Consider the following 15,161-nt stretch of genomic DNA (forward strand, 5'->3'; position numbering starts at 1 on the left):
CTGTTTAACTGTTTTTTTTTTTTTTTTTTTTTTTTTTTTTTTTTTCCCAAATATTTCAGGATGTTAATAGCTGAGTGTAAAACCCAGGGCTTCCCTGCAAACTGTCGCTCATTTAGCAAATTACAATAGTATTTTGTTGGTGGCTCTGGTAAAAGCCAAGTCTGCAAGAAGGCTGAATAATTAAGAAGTATATGAGATTGAAACATATTTGACTTTACTCACTATTCTCAGAGAGCTCGACCATGTAGTAGAGAACAGGGCTGTTTCCATCAAAAGGACGCACCCAGGAAAGCATCACACTACGGCTGTATGAGGAATTCAGAGTGGCCAGAAGATTCTGAGGGGAATGAGGCAGCTCGCTGTTAAGAAAAAAGAAAAAAAAAAATGCACAGAAAAATCAATCTACATTTCATTCAGGACAATCTTATAGGCAGCTAAAGGCACATGGCATCAGACTTGTATGATGATAGATATAAAACTACCAGCAGCTATTGTGCAATTAAATAAATGAAAGACATCTCTGAATTATTCACAATTTTGTCCTATTTGGGGAAAAAATAACTTGTGCTGAAAGTCCCAAGGCTGATGCTTAGAACAGCTAATGGAAATGTTGCTAAATGTGGGAAAAGCCAATTTTCATACTGTTTTTTGATTGAGACAAGTTGGTCAATAAATTTCTCTCTCTCGCTTTTTCTCCCCTTCTTACAATGATGTCCTAGCAATGTGACAGCAGTAATATGTATAAACAGTAAAACACATGGGAGATGCGATTTAACATGGAATTATTCATACTCAAGGAAGCAGAAGACATTGACACTATCCATATAGAGCTACTAATCAAAATTACCATATGTATTCTTAGGCTACAGAACAGCTTGATTTACTCATGGATTCAGGCTTATCCTGTCATGGGTAGAATCTTTCCTTCCTATAATAAGGATTTTTTTGGAAGCACCCAGCCAGAAAATACAGAGAAAATGCCTGCAGAAACCCCATGAAAATACAAAACGAAACATTAAAAAAAAATAAAAATAAAACAGCAGCTCAATTAAAACGTGTAATTTCTCTACATAAAGGCAATTTATGGAAAAACATTTCATTTGGACTCATTGCCTGAAAGTCAGAGGCTGCACGGTGCAGTGAGAAAACTGAATTCTGCTACATCCCTTAAAGGCTGATATGTATTAAGTGATAAGAGCCCTTCAGTCATTATAATTAAGCCTGATTTTTGCTCCTTCTATCCTGGTTCCTAAGGAGGATGAGCATCTCTGACAGGGAAGGAAGAGCAAGGAGGGCCAGATTTTGCCCATTCAGTCTGGTGCTTCTCCCCAGGAAAGCTGAGCAGTAACCCTCCCTCAGCATGAACTACTGCTAATCTGCTCTGGCCAGAGCAGAAAGCCACAAGGGGACTTCATATCCTTAATTTAAAAAATAGCAATTTCACATCGTAATGTATCATGCTACTGAAGGCTTACAGTTATTTAAAAGCCGCAACTCCTTAGCCACTCACAGAAGTAAATACAGAGTCTGGCTTTAAGCCAGAACAATAAATATGCTCTGGATTCAGGTTTCTACTGGAAGACTGAGGAAAGTACAAGAGTCATTCCGTACTTTTATTATTCTTCTGTTAAAACTGTGAATGTTTTTGTTTGTCGTGGCCATATGCTGTGGAGTTGGTGAGAAGGAAGCAGGGAAGGAAGAAAGAGGGGAAGGGAGGAAAGAAAGTAGAAAATGCAAGAGCCAAAGAATTGCCAGGAAAATACACAGGTAAGGAGACAACACAAGTGGAAGGCTCTCACCCACCCACACCTATGCTTCCTAAGGCTAAACTTGGGACCCAAGTCTTATCTTATCTCATTTGATTTAAATTCCTAACCAAATTAGAAGCATGGTAACCCCAGTCTTTTTCTGAGGAATGACACCTCAATCTGACTTCTGGAATGACAGAAATTCAGGTATTAGCTTTATTAAATAAAGACTCTTTGATCCTTCCATCAATTACAAGGAGCATAGGCTGGCTATGTTCCCACTTAGTCTGGGCCTGCTGCACCCAGGCTCCAGAATTTGATACAAAAACAGCTAAGACACGGTCACTCTGGGGCTAGAGGAAACGTCAGGCACAGGGAAGAACAGGAACAGGCCCAACAGATGCAGATTTTGAACAGAGTGCTGCAAAATTAGCAAGTTTAGGGAAGAGGGAGACCCGGAAACAAGGTAGGAGGGCAGATGGCCGCAAAACAAGAATAAGCTTGTTGTTTGAAAGCATGGAGCGGGTGTTTAAGATGTGGCCATTCACACAGGGATTACAGGCATGTGCTACTTCATTTTGAATGAAACACTAAATTATAATAAGCATTAAACCTCCGCTACAATTTATCATCGTGTCCCTGAGCAAGCTGGTTGGAAAAAATGTTTTTGTGATTAAGCTGGCAAAGAAAATTACTGAAGGAGAGTGAGACGTCTTGTTGTGACACAGCTCAGAGAAGTCGCAGTCCCCACTTCATTTATCACCAGGCCCCGTGGGACAAGCTGCAGCTCCAGCCTCCTCCAGAAGACAACTCTCACAGGGGCAGCAGCACAGAAGGGATGGCTGAGGGGGTGCTCCCTGCAAACATACCCCTAGTAACTCCTTTGCTGGGAGCTGAACAAACACTCCTGGAATACATTAAGGATATTTTCAGGGTGTGTGTTCACTGGCTAATCTTGTTTCCCCATGCATTTCGAAGGCTTGAACTAGCAGCTCATTTGACTAACAGCTCATTACACGAATGAAAGAAGAGACTACATGAAAGCAAGAATCTATGGATCAGTCTTTTTTTGTAGGGCACAAATATCTAAGTGCTTCTGGAGGAGAGGAGACATTCCCTTCTTCACATTTTTTAAAGCACAAACTTAGCTGAAGTTTGTTTTTGCTCATGATTTTAATTGAGTTGATTATTCTCTTGGATTGACATAAAATGGTAATCAGTCGGCAGCATGATGGAAACAGGCACTCTGTTCAGAGGCTGAATAACGTGAGTTGCAGCAGCCATACAACACACCGATCTCCACTAATATCATATTCTTTACCCATGTGTCCACACTGAACAGCAACAGATGGTGCTTACAGATTTAAATCCCTCAAGGCAGACATAACAAGTGCCTACAAAACACACCTGGACAAAAATAAATAATTAAAACTACAATGACATTTCAACACAGAAGTGAACTTCTCTCTTTGTACTATACAAAAGCAGAGATTAATAAATAGTAATTCCTACTTTAGCAAGCACTTGCACTTTGTCCCCTTATCATTTTCAACACATACTGTGTGGAAGGGATGATAAATGAGACCTGTGACACCACCATGAATATTCACATTCCCAAAAACAGATCACTACTGTGTTTTTTTTTTTTTTTTTTTTTTTTTTTTTTTTCCTTACAGAGAATTACTTTTCCTTGCTGCTATCATCCAAAGTCATTGCAGGGAATGGTAATTTCAAGCCTTCTTCAGGATGAAAAGAACCTCAGATGACAACTGCTCAACTTCTGATACACCAAGAAGGTTTAGGACAGTAACACGTGGGTCACATAGCAACCCTTGATCGGACACTGGAAGATTATAATTCATCATTATGATCCTTTTTTATTACTATTATTTTTATTATTATTCACTGAAGCCCCACATTGAAAATATATGAAGGTTTTTCAGTATCTTAAGGCCTTACTCCTCTAATGCTGAAGAGTTGCATGGAGTCAAACTTTTCATAACTTACTTTGTGTGATAGCAAAAACTGTATACAGACACTTTTGAAATCTGTAATTGATAGATAAGCCCAGGGTTAATGGCATAGCCACCAAGGTGACCTAAGGGGACTCTGACAAAGCAACTGAAAAAGCATATTTTCAAGAAAAGAACATGAAACCATTGTGACAATCTAGGAGAGAATTATTAGCTAGTTACTGATGATACATGTTCAAAACAGAAACCCTAATGTTTGAGTCAGCTCATCACTGCCAGAGGGTAGCTGAAAAATTTACTCATCCAGTGTTTTATAAAATTAGCTAAAAGCAGAACTATTTGCTACGGGAAATAAACCAGACATAGTTTGGAGAGATTTCTGAGAAAAATGGTCCAACAGCAGGTAATTAGAGAGATTGTGACTGAAGAGGGGATTACTAAAAAGGCAAGGGAGATTAAACAAGTTTTCTTGTCAGTTTATAAAAAGCCCTGCTCTTACTTCATAAATGATTTCCTAAATCAGGTCCACCATACAAGTTTTACTTGGGAGCAGGTGGTTCATCTGCTACACCTGATAATTTTCTAAGAAGTTGAGGCAAGAAGACTAACAAAGCCGTCAGCCTTGATGGCTTTGCTCATAAAAGTTTATAACATTTTAAATAAACACATCATCTGTTGCTCAGGACTTTCCAGTTTCTCTTGCAAAAGAATCCTCTCTGATTTTTAAACACAGGAAGGACTGTTACAAGGCACCGATTAGTTCTGAAGTTTTTTTTTCTTTTGCAGGCCTATATCAAGGTGGATTTTTGAAATTAAGCACTTGTCAAATCCCAGAGCACAGAGATTTATTTCCTGCATCATTCTGGCAGTTACCACAAGCTCATGTCTACGGATGCCTTGGGAAAGGTTTCCAAATTTTATGCTTTCTTTTTGCTAAGAATGCCTACATTTCTAAAACATGCTCAATAATGAACAGACAAAATTGTATTTCCAATTGTATTTCTGGGTGGCATTTCTTTTTGAGTATCAAGTGTATTTAGACTCAGCAGTGAGCTTTATTTCTTGGATAACATCTCAATAGAGAGCTTGGAAAAATAAATAGAAGATTTCTTTTTAGTGATGAAGGAATAATATATTTTCAAGTTCGATACCCTTCTTGTTTTCACTCCCTACAAAAAGAAAAGAGATAGGTTGCTGAAATTGAGGGACATGTGACCATATAAAAATAAGTCTGTAAAAAGCCATCATTTTCATTTGTTACTCTGCATTGGTCTTGGTGATCTTGTTTTTAGTAATCAAGCCATTTTATGGGATGTATTTGGAAGAAGTAGCAACTACAAATATCTCAAGCAAAAAGGGGTATCAAAATTCATTTTGTGCATTCTTGGCTTCACACTGGGTTTCATTGTAAGTGGTTAGCTCACCTCTCCTGCTTTTGAAGAAGACAGAACTATAATAGTACTTTGGTGAAAGAGAACTGAAAGAAGATGAACTTGCTGCCAGGAATAAATTGCCTATTTTTGTATTACATTGTCCTCCCCATATTTTTGCATAGAGAAAGAGCCTAAAAGATTTTACTCTATGTTGTGACATAACAGAAGCTTGTACAGGGCTTTGATTTTCCTACAATGTAGCATTACCATACTTTTTAGTCACATTCATACAACAAAGAGATCCCTTAATATGGACTGCAGACAGGCAGATATTGAGCAGCAGGCACAGATAGTGGTAATTCTGCATATTTTATATACACTGAGAACCCTCAGGATACTTTGAGCTGGAATCATCAGTGTTTTCTGTCAGGAGAGTGATGCACTGTGATAACTCAAGCTTATGCAGCTTCAGGAACAAGCATTTTTTTCTCTGTATTTCATTCTGTATAGTATTTACAGGAATATAAAAGCAAGCTAAATGAAGTTAGAAAGTTTCATTATATGCAATTATTTTCAGGATCAACTCTTATAACTTGGAGGAACACAAGAGAAGCACTAGCTTATCACCAAGACTTGCAATTGTTTCTTTATTTGCAGTTGAGAAGCTCTTCCAGAAAAACAAGTAAATAAGTAAAAAATTAAAATCTCTCTCTTGCAGGATAGAAACATCACTTGTGAATGTTTTACCTCGTGCAAATCAAATCAAGTGATGTACATGAAGATTAAACACGTTTAGAAGAAAGACAAATGAATGAATAGAGTATCTTGACTAGCAATTAGTCTCTGTGCCCAAGTACCATCAGTGCAAAATTGATGAGCAAGGTAACCTTTGGCTGCACTTTAGCAAGTTCTTTATTAGTTTTCTGGCTTTTCTTTTCAAATACTTTATTTCTTCATAGACGCGCTGAGAAAAAACGATCCATCCTTCTTGCACTACCAATGTAAGCCACAGTAGAACTCTACTGCGCTATCACCATACATTCTTCTAGCAAGAAATGGTACATTTTTTCCAGGCATGCCTTCAAACGAGGGAAGAAAAAGGAGGAAAAAGTTTTCTTTCTTTTTTTTTTTTTTTTTCACAGATTAGAAAACCAAGCCACTCACAGATTGAATAACTGAAGGTCACCCTGAAGGTCGATGGTTTTGAATTGAATCAGTTTGAATAGAAATCAGTAACAAACTTATTTGTGCCTTTGAAAATTTCCAGTTACATGCCTAGAGGTAGAGGAGGGATATGCAGGATCCTGGGGGGAAAAAAATGGTGAGACAATTAGAGCTGTCAGATAAGGCTAGGTAGGCTATGATATTATTCATTGCTAGACTGCTCCAGTCTGTAATTGGTTGAGAGGCCTCCTTTGAACATTTGTCTGACATTAGTGCTACTCAAGGCACTGAAGTGTAAGTGCTCATCGATGGAAACGTACATGCCCTGTTTGTTAATGTTCTGCACAAGAGAATTATCTGGGAGAACTGGGAATGTTATAGATCTGTCATTCGTATACTAGCTAGAATTTAATTTAAGCTTTACTTCAGACATTTCTTTTCCACATATTTTCTTCCTCATTTCATTTCTGTTGTATCATGTATCTCTATTTCTCATAGATTTGTGCTGCTGAGCCAAATGATAATGACAAACGCTGCAAAGGAATGCAATGTTTTTTGGCATTATTGCACTACCTGCAGCACCACTTTGAAATAAAATGTCACATTTCAAGGTATGATTGAGTGACTTATCAGTTACTGAAGACCTCTAAAGGAGTGGGTCTGATATATTTCTTTAATTCCTTCAGGAAAGGCAGGTTGTAGGCAATCAACAACAGAACATTGGAGGAAGCAGAGATGCAGGATTAAGAGCAGGTCACAGTGCATGGGGTCGTGAAGAGGCAGCCAACAGAACTGCAACAAGGTGGAGTGCAAGGAAAAGCAGCATCAACAAGATGTGTCTCGCCCAGTTAACTTCTAGAATGAGTTTTAAGAAGTATAAAACTTACTGGTCAACTGGAACCTGCAAATAAATATATCTTCTGGGCTATACTGGGCTGCATAGGACATCTTCTGATATTTAGGATTAAGACTTCATAAGTGTTTAGCACATATTTGTAGCTTTACTTCAAAAGCCGGGTTTTAACATTCTTTTCAGTCTTTACTCTATAATTTTCTGCCCTCCACTCAAAAACAGCCTCAGAGAAAAAGTATGATTATATAGTAGCAGTATATTTTGAATTGTCTTCTGCTCTTGGACTCATACCAGCAGTAAAATGTACTCCGGGAGGAGAGCTGAGGAGTGCTTAATTAGAGAAAGAATGTATGACCGCTCTCTGAAAATGGGCATCTGATCTAGCCTTGGCACTGTCAGAATAATGCTGTATCAAACGGCGCTCTGCATAGCAAATCTCTGAGGTGAACTCATTATACTGCCAACAGCAGAAGTTGCCATCTTCTCAGAGAGATCAGGCATGACCAGCAGAAACAGATGCAATTTTAGTTAAATTAAAGCATGGGGCACTACTCAAATGAAAAAAATAAGACTACATAAAACGTTACTTTCTTATTCGTTTGATCTGCTCCACACATGTACCAAAACTGCAGTTGTTGCTTTTAGTGATAAAAATAAAATGGAAGCTTACTTTGCTCCAGTGAATGACAGAAATAGAAAATACAGAACCCTGCAATGCCATCTTTATAATCCTTTTTCAGAAGGGAAATGTACTTTAAACATTTTTTTTTCTAAATTGAATTTTTAAAGATCCTTAGGAATAAAGAAAGGCATACATAAAAATATTTTTCCCTGGAAACCTATGTATAAAGAGAATGAAAGAATAAGCAATGCCTGCTCAGGGATCAGCTATTTTCATATATGTTTAACAGAGAAAAAATACTAAAGGAGGGAAACAATTTCCTATAACCTTGGCATCTCCTGGACTTTATGGGAAAGTCCTTTAGCATGGTGTGACAGAAGGATTCAAGTTGGAAGGGATGTCAGGAGGTCTCTGGCCAAAACTTCTGCTCAAAGCCGGGTAAGACATAAGCTCAGACCAGTTTATCCAGCCTGGTCTTGAAAAACTCTAACCTCTGTGGGCAAAGTATTACAACATCTGAATGTCCTAAGTGAAAACATTTTTCCTTATATCCAGCCTGAATCGCTCTTGCTTCAGTTCACGGCTTTTGCTTCCCATCCTCCCACCACACATATTGCAAAGGGACTAGCTCCCCAAACCGAACACAGTATTCTAGATGCAGTCTAATGACTTTCAACAAGTAAAAGGGGGTAATCCCATCTGTCAATCTATTGTGCTTATTTTAATACAGGTCAGGATGCTCTTCGCCTGTTTTGTTGCCAGGGCACCCAGCTGGCTCATGTTCAGCTGCCGTCTACCAGGATCCCCAGGCTCTTTTGAGCAGAACTGCTACCAGACAGTCAGAGCCCAAATTGCATTACTGCAAAAGGTTATTCCTCCCCAGACGTGGACTTTGCCTATGTCCTTGTTGAATTTCATGTTTCCTGTTGGCCCATTCCTCAGCCCATCTCAGCCCCTATGAATGGTGGCTCTACCTCGCAGCATATCAACTGTTCCCCATCCATTTTGTGCCCTTCACAAACTTGATGAGCTTGCATTCCACCACCTCCTCTAGATCACTTATAAAAGATGTTGAACATGACATATCCCATTTTAGTCCCCTCCATCTATTAGTGGCCTTCAAGCAGACTACAACCCGTTAATTATTAATCCCTAGGTTTGATCATCCAACCAGATGGACATGTACTCATGGTGATGCAGACAGATGCAATTACTTGGAAGTATCTTCCAGGGCTTCAGTTACTTGAAAATCCAACCGGCATGGCAGCATGCAAAAGGGAGGACATTTCAAGGCAATTTAATTTGGAATGAACCAGACTTAACTTCCCATTAAAATAAATGAATAAAAAAGTAATAAAATAAAACTTAAAAGCAAACCAGATCTCCTAGAATGAACTTCCAGAAAAATGTCCAAGAGCATCCCAAAACAAGCATAGCATTATCTTACAGGTAGAATACTCACATGACTTCTAGTCTAGCCATTCTGGAGTCGTTTCCTCCAAAAGAAATGACTTCACAAGTATAGTCCCCAATGTCACCTGACCACGTCTGGCTGATGAGAAGGGTTCCATCTTTCTCTACTGTGATCCTGGAACTGCTGGATGGATTTATTATGACACTGTCCTTCTTCCAAACGTACCTGAGTGTTACAACGTTTTCGTCAGTAATTACTCAAAAGAACTTCAAAATAGATTTATCTGAATTATGCAAGAAGATACCAGCTTCCATAAACATATATTTAAAATGTCAGGCCTCTGTGGATACTTTCAGGAACAATGCCCGTTATAAATTTTAGTTTTAGATCAGTGATTAGAATGAGTACTGTAATTACATCCAAGATACTATTTTATAATACTTTGTATTTTATATGGAAAAGATGTACTCATAAACATTCAAGTTTGCAAGTCCACCTTCACCAACAGTTTAAGTTGTAGGTAACAGCTGAGGTGTTGGCCCAGCTCTGCTAAGACTGTAATAACCTTACACTGCCAGAATCAGTAACATCTTAAACTATTATGACAAAGTTCACTAGAGCTCATCTGTTAAAACAAATACATACCAACACGTCACAGATCTGTGTATAGTCCATGGTCTTACAATTAAGTATCTCTACAGAACACTTTTACATCTGTATTGCTCTTTCTGAAGTTCTTTCTGTAGTTGGCCCTTCTGGCTTCCTTCAAGCTGTCCCTTGCATTTTCTTTAATTTGTGCTGCTTTCAGACTACATAAATTTTCATGGTAAATTTATTTTAAAATGGTGAGCTTCGTCTAAGTGCTCTAGTACAAATGTTAATAGTTCAGACAAGTTCTGTTTTCCTTTATGCAGTAAAAGCAGAATATAGCCCCTAGTTATTGAGTTGTTTCCAAGAACATAGGCTTCTCACATTGCTTTCATACACCCCCAACGTAAACACTTCTGAAATCCTGTTCCTTCTCTTTGGCTTTTACTCTCATTAAGTATCAGCTTCTGACAAGTTGCTTTTATTGATAGTGTATTAACCTTGACAGTAAAATCATGGAAGGCTATATTGAAGTCATGAAGTGGAACATAGCTCATTGTAAATAATACACAAGGCTGAAAAGGAAGATGGGATTTATATGAATAATGATACAGTGTACAACCTTACAATGCAGTAATAAGGGGTCTGGTGTTGAAATCTGAGGTCCTGGAACTTTTCACCTAATGCTATTCTTATAGCTTATAAAATTAAGCTCAGATAAACCACACAAACAAGAACCGACACCACCAACCTGATTGAAATTCTAGGATCATGAGTTGCGTCACATCGCAGAGTGGCTGTAGTTCCTTTGATCACAGTGCTATCCTCAGGGGGGTGAACAATGAAAGTCCGATCTGAAAGGAACACAAGCCATAGTTCAGGTGAAATTACAGCATTTTGACTTGGATATTCACTCAGGGAGCAGGCAACTGAACATTTGTCATTCAAAGCAAGCAGGCCATTCCTCTTCAAGTCTTTGCTGTGAAGCCTCCCCTGCCTCTAATGTCATTGTGTCAAGAAGAGGTTGTACACCGTGGGGTGCAGAGAGGCAAAAGCAGCACAAGGCATGAGTCTGAGCCAGCAGTGCTCTGAGCAGGAAGAGTGCTAAAGCTGTACTAACTCTCACTTGTCTTTGTGGTAAGTGTCTAAGGCAACTCCCTAAAGTCACAAGGCAGCATGTATGTTTATAATGCGTTACGAATGAATCAAAACAACACAGATTTAGTTGGGAAACAAGTCACGCTATTTGGAGTGGAGAAAACAAAAACAAAGAAAATCTCTGCAAAAAAAACAGACACTAGAAAAATACCCAGAAAGAGGAAAACTTGAATGGCACACTATAAAGAGGTTAAGGGAGGAGGAGTTTCTGATAGTCTGAATTTTTCACGTAAGAAAGATATTTTGTTTACTCAAATGTTTCAAAACATCTTTATTCAAGCACCTCCTGGAGACCCAGGACACAATAATTGCTGTAACTACAGCAACCTGATCAGGTGTGAAAGATCTCTATTATGCTTAGCACACAGTAGTAGCAGCAGATAGCATCATTTGAAGCAGGTAGTCAACCAAGATGAATATAGAAGATATGTGGATAATGTTAATCAGTCCCAAATCCCTACAGAGATGATCAGCATCTACTGAGATCTCATAGATGAAATCATCAGCAAAACCAAAGGCTATACCTCATAGCATGGATTTTTTGGCATTATTCCTGATGTGCCTATCTATGCCTTCCAGCTTTACAAGGGTGCTGTTGCTACATAACTGCTAGGTTGAAGTCACTTTTTCCCCCCCCCCTTCAATGCAGTACATTGAACAGGAGCTGTCTTTAATGCATATTAGAACCATTCCCTTGAGAATTAATAGGAAGGATCTCTTTTACTTGATCCATGTACCTGGATGTCAATCAGTTTATAACATCTGCATAAATCTACTGACTTTATATTGTCATTGAGGTATAAATATGATAGTCATATGACACAAGAACATTAGGTTTACTGCCAGCACTGCTTTCACGTATTGCCAAGTTCAAAAGGCAAAATGTTGCTGATGTAATTTGTACTTTTTTGGCATTAACAGATGTCAAATACATACTGCACATCAGCAGCATAATCAGTCTCACAGTTACAGCTCAAGTATAGGAGAAGAGTGAGAGCCACAATACTTTTGTATTTATCATCTTCATTGTTTTTAATTACTCTTAGCTCCAGCTCAGGGATTATTATTTCCTATCATTACTAGCAGAAAAACACATTGCACTTTAACTCTTCAGCTGCTGGTTTGGATCAGTCACACAGAACTTGTATTTCACCTTGCACTTAGACGTAACACAGGTAAACCTGATGAATCTGGTTTCTTACCAGAGAGATAGAGAGATAATAGAGATCAAGGGCAAACAATAAAAGATGGAATTTCATGGGCTGCCATGCCATTTTATGGCTGTGCCATGCCAATCTGTAGTATGAGACAGTAGCAGAAGTCTGCTGTACTTTGCTTTGGCTTCCAACAATGCCCAGAATCACAAAGAACTACAGTTATAAGAAACAGCACATCTACTGAACCTGTGGCCACAGCCTTAGTAACACCATAAGCTGTTCTATACTGCCCACAGACTCCTGGAGGCAGACAGAAACTGCAAATAGCCTAATCTGCAAGGTAAAAGGGCTGATTTGCAATGCAGGCCAATGCAAGATTCACCAATGAAAAACCTGAGTAAAACTGTAACTATAATTTACATGCTCTATTTAAACACACTTTCTTTCACAAACTGTATCAGATCATATACATGATTTTACAAACAAAAAGAGTACTTGTGATAGGTTTCCTACAATAAATACATTATTACTATTAAATTGTACAAGTATCCCTATTAACTAGAAAAGCATAATTGTGAAAATTTCCTGGGCATACACCAAAAACTGGTTAGTACTTGATTAAAGTTAGACTTTAAACAAAGCATTGTCCTTACTCCACACTGTCAGCGTCACAAAAGCATTCAGAGATCCCTCAGAGTTGACTGCAAAGCAAGTATAATTGCCAGCATCGTGAAGGAAAACTGGTGTTATCTGGAGCCCTCCAGATTCAAGAAGAATGAACCGAGGAATCTGAACTGAGCCACTGGCTAAGATCTGGTTTCCTGAAACACAGAAGGGAAAAAAAGCATGATTACTGTCACGTAGACTGCTTGGATTAAGTACTGTAAATTCTAGCTCTTCCAAAACACTGTGATAACCCATCCAGGTCACTGGCTCACAGCAGGATCACCACAAACCCTCTGCTCACAAAACTAAAGAAATAAAGATATGTTAAATGGATCTACAAACCCTTAGGAATAGGAATGGACAAGAAAACAAGGATTACAGCTGTTCCATGACAAGATAGTAACTGGCTACCTTTCTTCCAGGATATGGCAGGTTTTGGAGCCCCTGAAACTTCACAGGTCAGCACTGCAGTCATCCCCTCAGTAACAGTGGTATCCTCTGGAGGCTGTATAAATGCTGGCTTAATGTCTAGAATCAAAAATTTAAAAAACTCAATGGATCAGCTATCAGAGAGATCCCTTACCTATTATCACGGACTGCTTTAAATCCACTTTTATAGAGCTGATCATGGAGAAGGACATGACAATAATACATGAAAACCTCTCAGCAGTGACTGTAACCTTTCATTATTCACCTCCTAGGAATTATCTAATTCAGTTTATTACCTACCTGGAAAATTAAAATCTATCAGTGTGTACACGTGTACAAGTAAGATGGCTTACAGATAAAGGCAGATAAAGCTCAAAATGAGTGTTTGGGGGGAAGTTGGGAAATCTAGATAAACAAAACTATTTTCTTTCATCTTCATAACAGAGTTCTTTAAGATGAAAAGCAACTTGAGAAAGGCATTAACTTTGAAACTTAAATGTCAGCCAAAAGAATTTAGAACCTGAGTCTCATCCAAGACATTTTCCAAGTTTTTTTCTCTCTTATTTTCCCCCAGTTGCATTTTACTACATTTTTTGCTGCAGTTTCCTAGATATATATTGAACTGGGGCTGATGTAGTTTCTGAAGGCCGCAGAAATTCTGGTCAGTATGTGTAAACTACTCTTGGGCTAAAAATCAGCCTCCTGAAGAGGCGTTAAAATATTATGGATATGCCTGTTAATAATTGCTTTTAAAAGAGACTACTAGGACTTGTAATTCTTCCATAGAGAAGAATGTATGTCATTAACAAATTACTTAGTCAGACTTTCTGGCCAAAAAACAAAAAAGACATTTAACTTGAATTTACTTTGTTTTTCCTGCTAAATGTAGTTGTAGACAAAAGGCAGAGAAAATGATACCGTGCACAATCATGGAGCATTAGCTCCAACTCAGAACAGAATTACACGATAGGAGTACTGAATAATTTAAGTATAAAGGAGAACAGAAAATATTTTACAATTAACCTTTCTTTTTCTTGTCTTAGTTTTCATTTTTTCAGCGTGAAATAAGAGAGCTCACCTCAAGCCCCTAATGTCAAAGATAGATTTTCTACAGGCTTCAGCAAATTGTTTTCAGACCATACAGAGAATCTGGGGGTATCTTACAGACAGGACAGCTACACTTTATAAAAAATGAAGGTTCTGGGAGCCGAACTACACAAGCACAGAGAAATCTGACGGATGTAGGCTCAACAGAAATGACAACACAGCTCATCAATCTCTATCACAGCTCCTTACTCACTAGTCACATCCAGGTAGGTGTACGTCTGTATCTCCCCGCCTTTATTACTAGCAAAACACTGGAAGATTCCAGCATCCTGAGGATGCAGAGCCTGGATCCGCAGCCCGCCACTCAGCAGGACTTTGTAGCGTGGGTTTTGCAGCTTGCTGAGAGGAACAGAGTCCTTATACCAGACGAGGGAGGGAATGGGAACTCCTGTTAAAAAAAAAAATAAAATAAAAAATTGCTATTAGTCTTTGCACAACATGCTTTAGATAGTGGAAACACACAATGCTCTTATGGTCATATCCCTGGTATCCCTTCCTTCCACACTACTTATTTATATTTCTACAAGCTGCTTTTGATAAATGGGAGGCTGCATCTTACATTATCAATGGTAATAATACACTGCAGAACATATGGGAATAAAACCAGCAAACAGTGAAAGGGGGAATGTTGAGAAAACATGTTATCAAATTACTTCCTTCACCCAATCATATTTCATGCTACTACAAAATAAGATTTATAGCAATTTCACATTGAAAGCCAGAATCAGGCTACTTAAACAGCAGCAGTGTGGCAATGCAGCAAGCCTGTAAGACTGTTCCATCCCAAATAAGATTTTTCTGTGCTACTGTAGCTAAGATGTCAAAATAAAAAGGAAATGGCAAATTACACACAAGCAATGAAATGCTCACATGACTGTACTCGAGTTCTAATTCGGCAGCTTATTTTGA

General features: G+C 38.5%; 1 protein-coding gene across 5 annotated transcripts in view; it reads right to left on the bottom strand.

Annotated features, from left to right (window-relative positions):
• SDK1 (sidekick cell adhesion molecule 1) overlaps positions 1-15,161 on the bottom strand; it is a 398,013-nt gene that overhangs the window by 128,456 nt on the left and 254,396 nt on the right. For all 5 annotated transcript variants that reach the window (XM_084536274.1, XM_084536275.1, XM_084536278.1 and 2 more), the window contains 6 exons: positions 14,446-14,640; positions 13,128-13,244; positions 12,704-12,871; positions 10,487-10,589; positions 9,196-9,372; positions 223-359 (listed from right to left, as the gene is read on the bottom strand). In XM_084536274.1, coding sequence (XP_084392400.1) covers positions 223-359; positions 9,196-9,372; positions 10,487-10,589; positions 12,704-12,871; positions 13,128-13,244; positions 14,446-14,640 — 897 coding nt within the window. The remainder of the gene's footprint in view (positions 1-222; positions 360-9,195; positions 9,373-10,486; positions 10,590-12,703; positions 12,872-13,127; positions 13,245-14,445; positions 14,641-15,161) is intronic.

This window comes from Aythya ferina (assembly GCF_964211825.1).
Source record: "Aythya ferina genome assembly, chromosome: 15".
Lineage (NCBI taxonomy): Eukaryota > Metazoa > Chordata > Aves > Anseriformes > Anatidae > Aythya > Aythya ferina.